General features: G+C 43.0%; 1 protein-coding gene across 1 annotated transcript in view; it reads right to left on the bottom strand.

Moving 5' to 3' along the window:
• Positions 1–17,768, bottom strand: part of LOC127010462 (zwei Ig domain protein zig-8-like) — a 63,190-nt gene that overhangs the window by 7,751 nt on the left and 37,671 nt on the right. Inside the window, exons 2-4 of the mRNA XM_050884676.1 lie at positions 11,588–11,745; positions 5,762–5,972; positions 1,443–1,585 (exon numbers count right to left, since the gene is read on the bottom strand). Of these exons, the coding sequence (XP_050740633.1) occupies positions 1,443–1,585; positions 5,762–5,972; positions 11,588–11,745 (512 nt within the window). The remainder of the gene's footprint in view (positions 1–1,442; positions 1,586–5,761; positions 5,973–11,587; positions 11,746–17,768) is intronic.

Genomic DNA, 17,768 nt, shown 5'->3' with positions numbered 1-17,768 from the left:
ACACGGTTGTTAAGTTTATTTAGTTTTTTTTTTCTTTTCACGTTTATTCTTGTCTCGGCCTTCTCTTTATATTTACCGTCCTTCCCTAAATATCTACGAAAAATTATGTATCAGCAACTCGTTGTGACCTCGTTGTGCCCGCCCGCGCTCGGCATTCCCAGCCACTCCGCCGCCTCCACACCACATCATGAATTTTCTTCTCACCATCTGAGTGAGTGGTCGGCTAATGAGAAAAAAAAAAGGAAACACATGATTCTGTGTGTGTGTGTGTGTGTGTGTGTGTGTGTGTGTGTGTGTGTGTGTGAGTGCGTGTGTGCGTGCGTGCGTGCGTGAGAGAGAGAGAGAGAGAGAGAGAGAGAGTTCTCTCGTAAAGACGAAGGTGTGTTTCACCCCCAAGAGGGAAAACGAAACGACCCCACGCGAGGACTGAGGGACGAAGACATTAGCAAGTTCAACCGAGTCTTGTAAAACGATGCTGAGAGCTTTAGACAGTGTGGAGACTTTCAAGCCGACACAGTCCGGAAGACGAAGGGACACACGACCTCTGAGTATCCCTACCTCGCCTTTAGAGCCAATCCCTACCCGAGAGAAGCCTAAGAACCTTCACAACATCTCAACTTTCCACACGCACAACCCATCAGCGAGGCAAGGCTGGGCGAAGGACGGGACGGGGCCAAGGGTTAGAGACCAGGAGCAAGACTTGGAGCATCGTAATGAAATGCAACGCAAAGCAAGCAACGCAACACAAAGCAACGCAACATAACGCAACGTAACAACGCAACGCCATGCAACACAACGCAAAGCAACGCAATTCAAGACAAAGGAAGGCAACTCAAGGAATCTCATCTTTTCCTACACATACACGCACTATCAGCCAGGTCCGGGTAACGGGTGAGGAGAGAAAGGGAAATTAAAGAACCATGAGACAGAAGTTCTTCACTGCAAAAAATGTAAGTCAGAATGTTCTCTTCCGCCGCCACCTACATCGCGGCATCGGAACTCTCCTGCCAACAATTACCTAGATAGATAGATAGATAGATAGATATTTTATTGGCCACAAACACAAAAGTTTTTTTGATTAATGGTCCGAACATGCACACATCGCCGAGCCCATTGAGGCCAACCAGTGATTAAAAAAAATAATGGGAAACTAGTACTCTCTCTCTCTCTCTCTCTCTCTCTCTCTCTCTCTCTCTCTCTCTCTCTCTCTCTCTCTCTCTCTCTCTCTCTCTCTCTCTCTCTCTCTCTCTCTCTCTCTCTCTCTCTCTCTCTCTCTCTCTCTCTCTCTCTCTCTCTCTCTCTCTCTCTCTCTCTCTATCTCTCTCACACACACACACACACACACACACACACACACACACACACACACACACACACACATCCCACTTCTCCCCGACACATATATCACTCCTGTAGCAGCGCCCCTTTCCTCTGTAACTCACCCGGTTGCTGTAGAACAAGTTGCTGTGGTACCACCGCACGTACAGAGGCGGCTCAGGCAGGTCCTGCAGCACACACGTCAGGTTGATCATGCTGCCCTTCTGCACGTAGAGGTCCGGTGCGCCGAGGATCTCCCCGCGGGGTTCTGCGGCACGAGGAAGGAAGCGAAAAGGAGTGAAATGAGGGTGATCAAGTAGGAGGTGAGTTACTTGAAATCAAAGGGAAGGAAATGAATTATGTGAAATCGAAGGCCTAAGAGTGCGTTACCTGAAGTCCAAGAAAATTAAGTATCGTCAGATCAGGTGGACGAAAACTTAAATGAGTTATATATATATATATATATATATATATATATATATATATATATATATATATATATATATATATATATATATATATATATATATATATATATGGTAGCGTGCTGGGCCCACATTCATCGCGTGATGGACGACGCGAGTTCGAATCCCCACGCTACCACCTCGGATTTTTCAGTCACCGCCGAGTGGCTTAAAACTACCCACATGCTGTCCTGAAGACCACCCATCAACCCGGAGTTCCGGGGGGTATCGTGAGCCAAGAGAAGATGGCGCCACTATAAACCCGTGCCCTTTGCCATGACGGGCTGGGGCCGGCCGACTCCCATCCAGGCCCCTCAAGCAAGCCTACCGGCGCTATAGGCGTAGACGTAAAAAATAAAAAATAAAAAATTATATATATATATATATATATATATATATATATATATATATATATATATATATATATATATATATATATATATATATATATATATATATATATATATATATATATATATGTTGTGTGGTGTGTGTGTGTGTGTGTGTGTGTGTGTGTGTGTGTGTGAATAAAGTGACAGACAATTCAACTCCATTATATTTTCTTCTCAGACGGTAACTGTTTCCTTCCCTCTTCGGTCCTTTTTTCCTAAAAGCTCTTCGTCGCTTCTCGCTTGAAGGTAAAGGGACAATGGGGGCAGCAGGGACGACAACGATTACTGTTCTCGCCTCTAATGGCTGTGGTTAAGCTGACGTTATTATTTCCTGCTGTAGTGAAAGAGTCGTTGGATGGAATTACGTTTAATGCTTCTAATAGCGATTCTGATCCCTCATAAAGCTCTCGGGTGAGTGGATGAGAGGTGGAGGTTATGTGGTGCAAATAAAAAAAATTCTTGCATTCTCAAAATTTAAGTATGTTCATGAGCAGTGCCATGTTAAATGTTTCGTATCTTGTCTTTGCACAAACACAAGGGAGGGGGGAGGCAGGCACAGGGCTAAAGATGAACAGAAAGAAGTGTCTCTAGAATGTCTCCCAGTGAGGAAGGCATTGCAAACTGTATTAGGTGGAAAGTGATCCTCTTAGATACTTTATTTTCCCGAAGGAAAGGAAGGAGAGATTGTGTCAGCTCAGCGGAACAGATTCTCTTTCGCATCCGTGTTGTATGACTACCTGTTATGACTGTGAAGGATTTAGTTGTCACACATCAACCATCTTGTCTGGGGTGCACGTTGTGGCACCCAGAGCTTCTGACCCGCACTTCAAGAACTTGACACCTCACCTCTCTCGTATTCCTCTCCTTTTGCACCCCAGTAAAAGGTTGCTGTACCTATACTGGTTTACTGAGAGCCACGCACAACTATTAGTAAGGAAACACTTTTTACTAGCATCCAAGGACTTGACACGTCACCTCTCTCAGTGTGCTCCTCTCTTCTTGCACACCACTAATAATAGATCATTGCACCCCTACTAGATTCCTGAGGACCACGCACACTTAGCCACCAAACACTTCTTAACAGTACTCCAGGAATTTGACACCTAACAGCATGCTCCTGTCCCACTGATCCTCACTACGACTAACACGATGTGGAGACCCGTCTCCACGCCGCAGCCGCCAGTCTCCAGGCCGCCTATCTCTCCGAGGAATCGCCAGTTTCAAGGAGAAAACGAAAACATGGAATCCCTGATGACCCACCGAGACAGCCCCACCCCTTCCCTCTAATGGAAGAGTAGCAAAATGATGATCCGTCACGCCACGATGCAAGTGCTGTGTTGAAATGGGTGAACAGACAAACACAGACGCCATAAAATACGTTAAAAATTTATTCATATCGGTAAACAATTTACCAAATTCGCGATCGAAAGATTGCACAGCCTTCCGTAAGCCATTCTTATGCTCTACATTCCAAGATTCCGTTAGATTCCTTTCTTGTATCAAAGGTTGCAACACATCATCCGCTTTTACTTCGAAATGTACTATGTCATGCCTGCCTGCGAGGAGGGACCGATAGGCTGGGGAAAAGTTAAAGCCGGTTCTTACGGCGGACCCGCGTCTGTGTTTGTCTGTTCACCCACGGTGCCACTCTTCCATTAGAGAGAGAAGGGGCGGGGCTGTCTCGGCGGGTCATCAGGGGGTTCCATGCTTTCGTTTTCTTCTTGAAACTGGCGGTCTCCTCGGAGAGATGAATGGCCTGAGACAGGCGGCGTGGAGACGGGTCTCCACACCGGGTGTCTACTACCATGCTAAGAGTCCCGAATGTACTCTCAGTAACATGACAATCAGTAGAAAGGAGACTGAGTGCTCCTAAGGCTGGTAAAGTGGCTGCTCTTGATCTTGTTAAATGGGTTCGTGATGACTTTCAGCAACTTTCATGCGCAGATTTATGCTGAAAAACTGCATCACATATTTTTCAAATCTCATCAGTGACTTTAAGGGCGCTTTGAGAGTGAACACACGCAAAAGGCAAAGGTTAGTATAATTACACACGAGGGCAGGTGAAAAAATGCTACAAACTATGCCTCAGTAAAAGATGAGGCAATTAACTCAGACAAAACTTCCAACATATGCGAACAAGAAGTTTTAAAATGACATACGGATTTTTTTTTTATATTCTTTAAAAAGAACAAGTATATAAGGTTTTAAATTATACAAAAATGAAGGCCGTATCTAAAAATATTTACTTTTATACGTTAATGGAAAAAATCAAACTAGTATTAGGCATACAGACTCCATTTTTTTTCTTTTCGGTTCGGTTTTCGTCGACCACGCCAGCGAGAGTAACGATGGGAGTGACAGCCGTCCAGCGATATCAAAGGAATACGCGTCAGGCCGTTCTTACTTTGTTCACGCACATCAAAGGGTTCAGTTTTTCCTTCCGTCAGTTCCATATTAACGCCGCGTTTTACACAGCCACAGCGCTTGTGGCTTTGTGTTTACGCTCGTGTGGCTGCGTGTCTGCCGGTCTGTACCTGCCTGCTTGCGTGTGTGCCTCTTTCTGTTTACGTATGTACTTGCCCTTTCCTGTTTGTCTCTTGCTGTCCACCTTGTGCTTGCCTGTCTGTTCATGTTTGTCTGTGTCTACTTCTGTCGTTCTGTCTATCCATGTGTCAAGCAGTCTGTGTGCCTCCCTGTTTGTTCTTGTCAGAGTCTGCCAGTCTGCTTGTGTATCTACCTTCTGTTGCTATCTGTCTGTGTGTGTGTCTGTCTGATGTGATGTCGTAGGAAAGAGGAAATACAAATGAAGGAAGGCTGTTCCAGAGGTTTCCGGCGGATGTGAAGAATGAATGAAGATGCTGGTTAACTCTTGTATAAGGAATTTGGATAGAGTAGGGATGAGCAAGAGTAGAAAGTCGTGTGCAGCGGGGGGTGTGAACTACGCTGACTGCCACCATGATGGTAGCAACTGTGTGGTCGAAGGTACATTTATGTAGTATGGGCAACTGGCACAGAATGGGCACAGAAACGAGGACAGGAAAGAAAGGGCTTGGTCGCAGGAGAAACCTGTGCACTTGATGGAATTCCAATATTCATTTCCCGTGTAAAGGTGACTCAAAGTCTCCCGTTGACATCTTTACGAAGTTGTAAAACGTTCCTGTAATCTGCTGTTGCACTAAACACAAACGGATGTCTTCACATTGAATGCAATGGATGACATCCTCTTTTACTGACTCATTACTCTGCTGTCTCAGTGACGCTTGCATCCAAAATCGGCGACTGGACATTGTTGAAGCGCAAACCATTACAAAATATCACAGCTGTAGCATTCGCCAGTACAACATCCTTACCGGGGAGAAACTGGTAACTCATCGGCACTCACAGCTTCCCCCATGTTACAACATGTCAACAAACAAATTACTAATATGTTACTAAACACGTGTCATTAGAAAAGTATCTTTCTTTTCATTTTTTGATGTTACACACTCCTCCAATATCTCTCTCTTCCATCTTCCTTTCTAAACTCACTCTTACATTCACACTCTTTTGCACCAACATTCCCTCCTTCCTTTCACCCCCCAGACCCACCAAGCACCCTCAGGTAGGTTGTGAAGGTCTTGACGGGCTTGGTGCTAACTTGACACTCGTAGGTCCCCTGGTCTCGTGGCTGGGCTGACCGGATCCTCAGAGTCCACTGGTTGGTTCCGTTCTGGTGCAGCGCCTCGTAGCGAAGATCTGTCGTGTAGGTGTAGCGCCCCACCGTCAGGATCCTCAGGTCCCGCCCTCGGATCCATGACACCTGGAGGGAGATAAAGATACAAGTGTTAGAGAGGAAGAGGAGGGAAGAAGGATGAGGGGAACAATGTAGTAGTGGATGTTGATGGTGAGGAAGATGTTGCAAAGGTAGGAAAAGGTGTTAGGGAAGGGAGGAAGAAAATTGGGATATGAAAGGGAGTGGAAGAAAACGAGATTGCAAGGGGATGAGAAGGAAAAGAAAGTACTGTGAGAGTAATGATGGGGAGGAATAACTGTTGAAAGGAGAGGCAAAGAAGATGGGAGTGTGTGGGGATGAGGAGGAAAGGAAAGTAAGGTGAGAGTGATGATGATGGGGAGGCATAAATGTTGAAAGTGGAAGGGAAAAAAACTGGAGTGCGTAGTGATGGGAGGAAGGGAATGTTGAAAGGGATAGAAAGTAAGATGAAAATGCAAAGTGTCAGAAAGTAATGGAGGAGGTAAAGATAATGAGGCCAGTGGCAGGGATATTGAGCGAAATAGATGGTGAAGGCACTAGTGAATGTGATGGTGGTTGCAGTGGATGCTGCTGCTGATGATAATGGTAATGAATGGGCGGTGGTGGTGATACTTGTAAGTCCTATTGGTAGCGACGGAGACAGCCTTGGTGGTGGTAATGATGATGAGGTGCAAATAAATTATCTTCATTTTCTTGAGCTTTTCTTGAGTTGGCGATATTTTTGCCGCTCGCTGGTTCCAAAAGACGTACCGAACAGAGCGACGGGTGTGTTCGTGTGTGTGTGTGTGTGTGTGTGTGTCAGTGGTGGGCGCGGTACCAAAAGTTTGGGGTTGCGTTAACGCGGTACTGCGGTACCTCAGCATGCCCAGTGCGTTCTGCGGTACTCCGGTACTTTTCCCGCCCCCCCCTGGTGCGTTCCGCGGTACTGCGGTACTGCGGTACCTGGTTTCTAAGGCAGCACTTAAAAAGAGAAGAAAAAAAAATAGCTCTGCGACACCAATTACTAAAAACACCTATATGTAAAAAAAAAAAAAATAAATAAATAAACGCCACATGAGATTAGGTGGAAACTATCCAGTAGGAAAGATGTGCCTGGAATAAGTAACATAATTATGTTGTAGATAACAATAATATATACAGGTATTTATTTAATAGATTATTTCCAAGGAGCAAGATTTTCACCGACCTGCCAGTAGTGAAGTGGAGCCCGGATTTAGAGTTAGAACGTTACACGTTCTAAGTCCGTCTACGTTAGCACGGTACACGTTAGTAACGTGTCTCTCTCCCCCTTCTTTCTCTGTTGTCAGTTATAGCGAGATAATCGGTGCGCACGCAACTAAAGATGAATTGATTTAACGTACTATAGGAGTTATGAGGTGTAGATTAATTCTAGAGGCAAGTATGGTTCCACCTAGATAAGCATAGGTGAAAAAATCCTGGTTCCAACCTCCCTCCGATGAAAAATCACATCCTTTTAATTAACAATACGTACCTATCCCTTTCGGTGAAAGTGCCTCCCCTCTTTCCCACGGTGCCTGTGCGTATGTTCGACTGTCTGTCTGTCTGTCTGTCTGGTGGGTCAGATGCCCCCCCCCCCGGCCCTCTCAAGCAGTGGTATTGTTTATTTTTATTTACATATTTATTTATTCATTAATTATTATCATCACTATTTTTCTTTAAAGTGTTTGCCGGTACCGCGAAAAGTACCACAGGAAATTTGAACGCGGTACCGGTACTCCGGTACTTTCAGCAATCCTCTGCGGTACTGCGGTACCGGTTTGGTAGTGCAGTAGTACCGCGGTACCGCATTACCGCAAAAAGTACCGCAAGTGCCCAGCACTGGTGTGTGTGTGTCTTGGAAGTATCCTCCCTAGAGATCGTAACTCAGAAGTGACAGAAATCAGGGTACGGCTCAAACCTATCACACACACCTGGAGGCGGGACATAACCCCTGACTGACACCTGGTACCCGTTCACTTCTGGGTGGGCAGGGTCCACGATTAATAAGGGAGACTGCCCATTTCCCTCCAATTCGCACGAGAATCGAGCCCGGGACCTCTCGGTTGTGAGGCATCCATTGTACCAAGGATTTTTTTTGTGTGTTAACATATTTCACACACCAACCAAGACAAGCATTGGAGATATTTTGTTTCGTTTTGCTTATTTTCCAAAAATAATAAAAAAACTGCCTCACCAATAAAATATCGGCAAGCGTAAAACATTGAACCTTTTTTCAGTAATTAAATGACAAATTGAAAAATACAAAAGAGGAATAATGGAAAATATGAGCGCGCTATAACGCTATAACACACAATAATGAAATTAAAATACGTGTTTATCAACGTGTATGACTCGCACCATATAATTGCACCTCATTAACACGCATGAAATCTCACTAGAATTAAATGAACGAGGTGCTCACAGCGACTCTAGAGGCCTCTCGCGAAATAATTGTTTGAAAGCACCGCTGTTTTTAAAACTGTTCGCTCAGTCACAGGTGTGAAGTTTTGCTGGAAAATCCTGTCCAATCGACCATGGAAGGAAGAAGCTGCAATAACTATGATTATGATCAATAATTAATCCTAATCACTTTAAAATATCAATGATAATGAAAAAAAAATAATTTGGAAAAAAATTTATAAGGATACTAATAACAAAAATTATAATAATAACAATAATAATAATAATAATAATAATAATAATAATAATAATAATAATAATAATAATAATGATAGTAATAGGAATAGTAATGATAATGATAATGATAATAATAAAAATAATAAAATAATAATTAATAATAATAATAATAATAATAATAATAATAATAATAATAATAATAATAATAATAATAATAATAATAATAATAATAATAATAATAATAATAATAATAATAATAATAATAATAATAATAATAATAATAATAATAAGAAGAAGAAGAAGAAGAAGAAGAAGAAGGAAAAAGAAGAAAAAGTAGAAGAAGAAAAAGAAAAAGAAAAAAAAAGAGGAAAAAGAAGCCTTCCAGAGGGTGCCGGTCAAGCATAAAACATTGAACCTTTTTTCAGCAATTAAATGATAGATTGAAAAATACAAAAGAGGAATAATCGAAAATATGAGCGCGCTATAACGCTATAACACACAATAATGAAATTAAAATACGTGTTTATCAACGTTCTTTATATTACAGTCAGTAGGTGTAAAAGACATTTTGACTGCATACATAAGATATTAGCTTACCGGGAAAAAACAACGAGTGTTGCTCAACGGCCAAGCGTCTGAATAACTCCCTGTCACCAGCGGAGTACCGCAAGCTTCAGTGCTGAGGCCCATCTCTTTATCATGTACATCAACGACTTAGAAAATGGACTATGGTCCTTTCTATGGAAATTTGCCGATGACATAAAATGAATGGAAAGGCCTTCACGACAGTCGATTGCAAAATCAAAAAAAGTCATGGACCGGATTATTCTGTGGTTAGAAGAATGAAAATGGTACATGTCCTTTAATCTCGACAGGTGTAAAGTTATGCACTTTGGGTTCAGAAATAGTGGTCATAGATTCAACGTGTGTGGGGAGCATGTGTAGGTCGTACATAAGGAGTCGGATCTCGGGTCATTATCATTGATGATTTGAAAGATGCAAAGCTCTCTGAGTCTACCTGTAGAAAAGCTAATGCCATACTTGGATTCATAGTAAGGAACTTCAAATATAAAGTACCGGAAGTAATGCTGTCTGTGCATGTCTCGTTGGTAAGACCTCACCTGGAATACGCAGAACTCTCAGAAGGCTTATGGACCTGATGGAGTGCCTCCTATTGTCCTTAAAAACTGTGCGTCCGTGCTGACACCCTGCCTGGTCAAACTCTTTCGTCTCTGCCTCTCAACATCTACCTTTCTTTCCTGCTGGAAGTACGCCTTCATACAGCCTGTGCCTAAGAAGGGTGACCGCTCCAATCCTTCTAACTACCACCCTATAGCTTTACTTTCCTGTCTATCTAAAGCTTTTGAAAGAGTCCTTAACCGGAAGATTCAAAAGCACCTTTCCACTTCTGACCTTCTATCTGATCGCCAGTATGGGTTCCGCAAGTGGCGTTCTACTGGCGATCTTTTTACTCTCTTAACTGACTCTTGGTCATCCTCTCTCAGCCGTTTCGGTGAAATTTTCTCAGTTGCGCTAGACATATCGGAAGCCTTCGATAGAGTCTGGCACAAGTCTTTGCTTTCTAAACTGCCCTCTTGCGGTTTTTATCCTTATCTCTGTTCCTTTATCTCCAGCTTCCTTTGCGGCCGTTCTATCTCCGCTGTGGTAGACGGTCACTGTTCTTCCCCTAAACCTATCAACAGTGGTGTTCCACAGGGCTCTGTCCTATCACCCACTCTCTTCCTGTTATTCATCAATGATCTTATTTCTTTAACAAACTGTCCTATCCATTCATACGCTGACGACTCCACTCTGCATTGTTTAACTTCTTTCAACAGAAGATCTTCTCAACAGGAATTACAAGACTCCAGACTGGAGGCTTCAGAACGTTTAACCTCAGACCTTGCTATCATTTCCGATTGGGGTAAAAGGAACCTTGTGTCCTTCAATGCCTCAAAAACCCAATTTCTCCACCTATCTACTTGACACAATCTTCCAAACATCTATCCCCTATTCTTCAATAACACTCAGCTGTCACCTAAAATATCCTCGGTCTATCCTAAGCTCAAAATCTCAACTGGAAACTTCACTCTTCTCTCACTAAATCAGCTTCCTCGAGGTTGGGCGTTCTGTATCATCTCCGCTAGTTCGTCTCCCCCGCACAATTGCTATCCATATATAGGGGCCTTGTCCGCCCTCGTATGGAGTATGCATCTCACGTGTGGGGGGGCTCCACTCACACAGCTCTCCTGGACGGAGTGGAGTCTAAGGCTCTTCATCTCATCAGCTCTCCTCCTCTTACTGATAGTCTTCTACCTCTTAAATTCCGCCGCCATGTTGCCTCTCTTTCTATCTTCTATCGATATTTTCACGCTGACTGCTCATCTGAACTTGCTAACTGCATGCCTCCCCCCCTCCCACTGCACTCGACTGTCCACTCTTGCTCATCCCTATACTGTCCAAACCCCTTATGCAAGAGTTAACCAGCATCTTCACTCTTTCATCCCTTACACTGGTAAACTCCGGAACAGCCTTCCTTTGTCTGTATTTCCTTCTGCCTATAACTTGACCTCTTTCAAGAAGAGTTTATCAAGACACCTCTCCACCCGAAAGCGATCTCTCTTTTGGCTACTTTATACTATCTTCTGTTGTGGGAGCGGCAAGTAGCGGGCTTTTTTTCTAAACATTTTGTTGCCCTTGTGTCGACTTTTGTAAAAAAAAAAAAAAAAAGCACCTACCACATGGAAAAAAAATATAATGCATAAGAGATAAGTGATCAACTCCATGATCATCGCACTGATCGTTACTTTGTTACGTTAGGAGTAAACTGAACAGCTTGCACGTTCATAGATCATTCACGTATGTGTCCGCCCTACTGATTCAATCATTTAAACTGGTAGACTCCTTAAAAACCAATAGGTGTTCTGTCGCCTGTACTTCCATATTTTCATGTATCCTCCTCCTCCTCCTCCTCCTCCTCCTTCTCCTTTCCCTCCTCCTCCCCTTCTTCTTCTTCTCCCCCTCACCATTCTGTTCCCGATGGAGTGGACGCGACAGTGTAGCTCCGCCTGCCTCCCCACGTGTGCTGTCTGATTCACCAACATGGAAGAGTCGAAGTAAGGCTCGTCCGTGATGAGGGGGGGCGGGGGTATGAACCTTACCCCTCTCGCCAACGTCAACACGGCTGTGAGGGAGAGAAAGGGGAGCGTTAGCGGAGACCTGTGGAATGTGTGTGTGTGTGTGTGTGTGTGTAAGCCCGCGTCTACACGATTGGACTCTGTCCTTCATCAGGCATAGACGCATAGTCCGCGGACATGCATGCACACGTGTATTCCCGTCCACACGGCAGTGTCTAGCCAAGTCAAAGTCAGGCAGCCAAACAGTGCGGGTTCTTTTGGTATAGCCGTGTGAGGCAAAAGTAGCCTATGGGTAGCAGGAAGGACAGCAAGAAGTTAGCACGGTGTAGCACAGTCATTGTTGCTCTGTGTGTGAAAAAGGAAAGGACCAAAGTGAAAATGAAAATAAAAGTGTCCGTTTGTCTGGCAGCGGCGTACTAGCGGTCTGTGGCTGGTGAAACCGCTCAACTACCAGCACGGGCATCTTTGTTTGCCAACGAGCATCGGGCATTGTCCGATCGTGTGGAAAGGGCTCAGTTCACCAGTCCCCTTCTCGAACTAGCGAGCTGACGAGAGATGAATCTTTGGATATGGCTGAAACCTTACACACTCCCGGAAGGGTGAAAAACTTAAGACCATTCAATTCAAAGACGATTCAACCATCCTGTGACAAATCATTACACTCATCCACCACTCAGTCAGTAAATTCATCCACTCATGGCACATTTATTCATCTAGTTAACAATCAATCCACCCGTCAACCCATCTATATCAATCCATAACGCATCTACCCTACATCGAGTTATCCATATATCTACTACCTCACACATCCAACCACCCTCTCATCTTTGCGTCCACGGCTACCCCATCCATCTACTATTACTGCCAGTCACTCCGCCACAGCCTACGGGATGACACACCCAAGACCAAGCGCACAGCTAGAGGTGACAAAGTTTACAGTTCATATAAAATTGCTGGTCCAAGTAGAAGTAGTAGTAGTAGTAGTAGTAGTAGTAGTAGTAGTAGTAGTAGCAGTAGTAGTGGTAATAATAGTAGTAGTAGCAGCAATGGTAAAAAGAGGAACAGGATGAGGATGACGAGGCGAATGACAAGGACAAGGAGAAGAAAACCGATAACAAAAGAAAATTAGAGTCAGTCATCGAGACGTGCGTTAGACCGCATGCAAGTGAGCCAGCATCCGAGGCACACGATATCAAAAATGACTTCCCATGAGATCGAATGAGGATGATACCTGGAACAGAAGGAAAAGGAGAAGAGGAAAGGAATGGGAAGAGAGAGAGAGAGAGAGAGAGAGAGAGAGAGAGAGAGAGAGAGAGAGAGAGAGAGAGAGAGAGAGAGAGAGAGAGAGAGAGAGAGAGAGAGAGAGAGAGAGAGAGAGAGAGAGAGAGAGAGAGAGAGAGAGAGAGAGAGAGAGAGAGAGAGAGAGAGAGAGAGAGAGACACACACACACACACACACACACACTAACAAAATCCTGCATGAAAAAAAAACACAAGAGGACAGAGACAACGATAAGGTTAAAGTGACCAAACGAAAGGCTAAAAAAAAGAAAAGATGGAGGGACAGTGATGGAAAGAGGCGAAAATAATCTAAGAGAACATATGAGCCGCGAGAAGAAATGAAAAGGATCCAATACCAATTCCTCCACCAATGCAACTTTACTGAAGCCTCACATTCTGGGAAGAAGACGAGAAAAGCTCAAATTAAGCTTTTATTACCTTGATAAAAAGTGAAATCCATTTAAAAAGAACTCTTGCGTCAAAATATGAGTTCTTACTATTATATCTTTCATTCTTTTCATCTTTATTAAATGTTTTAGGTTGGGATGCAAGAAAACTGAGCAAACGTAATGTGAGAGAAGAAATGTTATTACAATAAAGTTGAAAAGAAAGAATACATGAGAACAGTTCCGTATGAATCAACTAAGAGATAATACTGAAAAAAACAAGGAAATAAATGAAAAGGAAGAAAGAAAAGTAACTGAAACTTCAAGTGGCGAGGAACAAACCAGCTGAGGAGTGAGACAGAAACGGGGACAAAGAGAAGAGGGAAGAAAAACAAACCAAAGTAATTTCCACCATAGTAATTTCCACATTCACTTTTCATGTCCAAAAGTTTACTCATTCTAAAGAAAGACATTAGCATTTTTTAAGGCATTTTCGTGCTCGTCACATTTTTTCGTCTACAAGGCACGAAGAATAAAAGGGACTGGTTGAGGAGTGGCTCTCCCGTCTCGCTGGTCACGGGTTCGATCCCCGGCGCCGACAAAATCTTTCCTTGTTTGGATTAATTTCTCGTGTGTTTCGTTACACGCTGTGGTCGTGTGGGAGTATAGTAAGGAGTAAATTCTGGCGTTTCACCCCGATTTGGTTTGGTCGCCCCTTTTACACTATACGCCTCATATGGCACAAGCAAAAAAAATAAACATGTTGAAGGGGAAAATAGGTAGGTCCTCTATACGCCCCAGTCGCCTCTGAAAGCAAACTGGAAAACATGTGCAAACTCAAGACAAGACGAAATGGAATGAAAAATAAACCATGAAAACACGCATTTAATTAGCTGATAAGGGTGCGAGTGTGTGTGTGTGTGTGTGTGTGTGTGTGTGTGTGTGTGTGTGAGAGAGAGAGAGAGAGAGAGAGAGAGAGAGAGAGAGAGAGAGAGAGAGAGAGAGAGAGAGAGCAACGGATATTAGTATTACCAAGTCCATTACGTGGCTAAGCTCTTTCGATGGTGACGCGGCAACGGATCATATTACAAACCTTTGCCGAGCCTTTCAAGTGATTACTGAAGTGTTGTTGTTGTTGTTGTTGTTGTTGTTATGACTGATGCATCGACGTGTTTCGAAGACTCATGTTAACTCTGCATTGTAATCTGGTTTCGACAAAAATATAAGTTCAGTTTATTGTATATACACCCTTCTCCCTCTGTTATATTTATTTCAGTTTTCATACTCCTTTTATACTTGGCCTTCATTTTTTGCTTCTCATTCCTTTTACTTTTCCCTTTTCTGTATTTCTATTTTCTCTTTCTTTCTCTTTCTTGTCTTCTTTCTTACTTTAGTCTATCTTTTTTTCCTACACGTCCATCTTTCTTTCTTTCCTTTTCTTTTCCCCTTCTTTCTCTATATATTTATCTATCTTTTGCTTCCTATCTATTATTCATTCATTCGTACATTCATTCGTTTCTTACTTTCTTTTTACTTCCCTTCCTTCCTTCCTTTATCATTTCCTTCTTTCACTCCTTCCTATTTTCCTTCTTTAGATCCTTCCTTCCTTCTTCCTTTAGTTGTCGCGTTGTTGCGGTAAATGTTGGCATCCATTTACACGAGAGAGAGAGAGAGAGAGAGAGAGAGAGAGAAACAGGCGAGTGGGGCGTAGGGAACCTATTTTCCGCCTTCAATATATTCATTTTTCTGCGTGTGACATATTATCGTGTTAGCTGACTTTGTTTTTGAAATTATGAAAAATAAGTATAAATAAAATAAGTATGAAAAAAAGTGTCAGGCAAGTTTAATTCCCTTTCAAAATTTTATGACAATCACTTTACTCCAGTTTTTGCCTCAAGTAATGGATACAAATTGTTAAAACATGGAACCTTTCTCTTTCCACTTCCGTCATTAACCTGGAACCTGCGGGGATCATGTTTCTTAAAGGCCCCTATATAGTGAGAATAGTGAGAAAAAATCATCACTCACGCACACCTTTTCATTATATATATCAACGCATTTATGACCGATTTATGCATCATCGATTTTGGGGGGTTTATATCATGGCACAAATTTGGCCCGTCGCTGCTACACGGTAAAGCTACAAATTTGGCCCGTCGCTGCTACCAGGTTAACTGTCTTGTGTATTTCCTTGAGAAACGAAACGAGGACGATACTAACAAGAGTTGCAAAAGGAGAGTGTCTCTAATTTACATCCATTAAGGACAACCGGGTGGAGAAAGACGGAGAGACGAGGGTGGAAGGAAGGGAGGGAGGAAAGTATGACGGAAGGGTGGGAGAGTAAAGAAAGACGAGAGATGAAAGAGGCAGCTAAAGAAGATGCGGTGGAGGAAGCGAGAGCAAAACATAAAACTGGAAAACGAGACAAGTAAATAAGTGAAGCAGAGAAAAGGAAATAGTTTTGACAGCAAGGGAAGAAAAATAAACTATTCAGAGAGATAAATGTTAACTATAGGAGGGGAAAACAGCTACAGGAAAGGATGGAGAGGGCAAAATGCTGACACACACACACACACACACACACACACACACACACACACACACACACACACACACACACACGGGAGGCACAGGGTCGTAAAGTTTAGAGGAGTTTCGGAAGGGAGAGGCGAGGAAGTGAATATGTAAACAGCAGGAGTGTGACCTTGAAACAGCCGGTGTGTGTGTGTGTGTGTGTGTGTGTGTGTGTGTGTGTGAGAGAGAGAGAGAGAGAGAGAGAGAGAGAGAGAGAGAGAGAGAGAGAGAGAGAGAGAGAGAGAGAGAGAGAGAGAGAGAGAGAGAGAGAGAGAGAGAGAGAGAGAGAGAGAGAGAGAGAGAGAGTTACCATTAAGAAGACAAACACAAAAAACAGCAGTAATCAATGTTTTTATAATGGAGCGAAGTAACAACAATGAACAACACTATAAAGCTTACAGTATAGAAGAACATGAATTAAAAGAAATATCAACCTCCTTTAGAGCAGGTTCAAAAGGAGAGAAGAAGAGCAACAGACTCGCTCTCTTGTCACGGGAAAGGAAGTGTTATATTCATTCACAACCATCTCAAGGCGCAGACCTTTTCTGTATTGGTTCTTGGCGTTAATTAACTGCCGTTCAAACTATCCAAAATTCCAGCATTTCCTCTCTTTCTCTATTTTTTCTATACTTCATTTTCCGTTCTTGAATCATTTTAGTCTCCTTCCCTCTGCTCTAATCACGTTTTTCGATCCTACTTTGAATTTTATTGCTTGCCACCCCTCCACGCTTACATATTTCCCTCTTCTTTTTTTTTTTTACGTTTTTGCCTACAGCTCCAATAGACTTTCTTGGTGGGGCCTGATGGTTGCCCTCAGCTTGTTATGGCGCACGCTAAGTGTTTACAGTGGCGCCATCTTGCTTGGCTCATGTTGCCCCCCGGAAGTCAACTTGGACCATCTTTTTTTAGAGAGAATATAGAGTCCGGATTGACAGGTGGTCTTCAGGACAGCATGTGGGTAGGTTTAGGCCATTCGGCGGTGACTGAGGAATTCCAGCTTGTGGCGGGGGCGGGCGCGAACCCGCGTCCTCCTGAACATGGCTCCCGCACTCAAACCACTCAGCCACTGCCCCCTCCTCTCTTACTTTTCCTTCACTATATTTTGCTTAAGACTTTTTTTTATCATGTAAGCGTCTGTAATCCTTCTCCTTCATAAGAAGAAGAAAAGATAAATGGAAGTAGACAGGAAAAAATAGTAAAGAGAACGAACTAATCTAAAGACAGGAGAAAAAGAAAACCCAAGAAATACTTAGAAAAGCAGGGAAAAAAATGGAGAAAATAATTATTTAAAAAATGGAAAAGGCGAATAATAACAGAACAAACATAATATATGAAAAAAAAGGATCATTTAAAGAGTAAATAGAGGTAAACAAGGACGCAAAGCGAAAGTATGCGAGGAAGAGTTGGAGTGAATAGAAAGGACCAGGCAGAAGAAAGAAAGAGGAAAGAAAACAAGAACAAAAACACAGGAAGAAACAATCCGGAAGTCCAAAGTTTCTCGAGTTGGTGAGACACTGATCAGCAAGGGGCCTCGGGGGTTTATAACCCGCCGATCTTTGTGACGGGACAGGAAGCGACGGGAAGGAAAATGCAACCATCACGTGGACCAGAAACTAAGAACTACATACGGAACAATGGGAAGAAAGTAAGAGAAAAATGGGAAACAAAACAAAAATGATCGAGACAACTATAAATTAAAGGTCATGGAATATAAACATTTTGTGAAAATTTGTAAATCAGTAAAGAAATGAGCCCTAGCTCCGCAAGACTCTCTACTTCTGCTCAGCCTATACCGTCCAAATTCCTAATGCGAGAGTTAACAATGACCTT

The sequence above is a fragment of the Eriocheir sinensis genome, chromosome 43 (genome assembly GCF_024679095.1).
Source record: "Eriocheir sinensis breed Jianghai 21 chromosome 43, ASM2467909v1, whole genome shotgun sequence".
Taxonomy (NCBI): Eukaryota; Metazoa; Arthropoda; class Malacostraca; order Decapoda; family Varunidae; genus Eriocheir; species Eriocheir sinensis.
The sequence above is the reverse complement of the archived record's forward strand: the minus strand, read 5'-3'. Positions and strand labels throughout refer to the sequence as shown.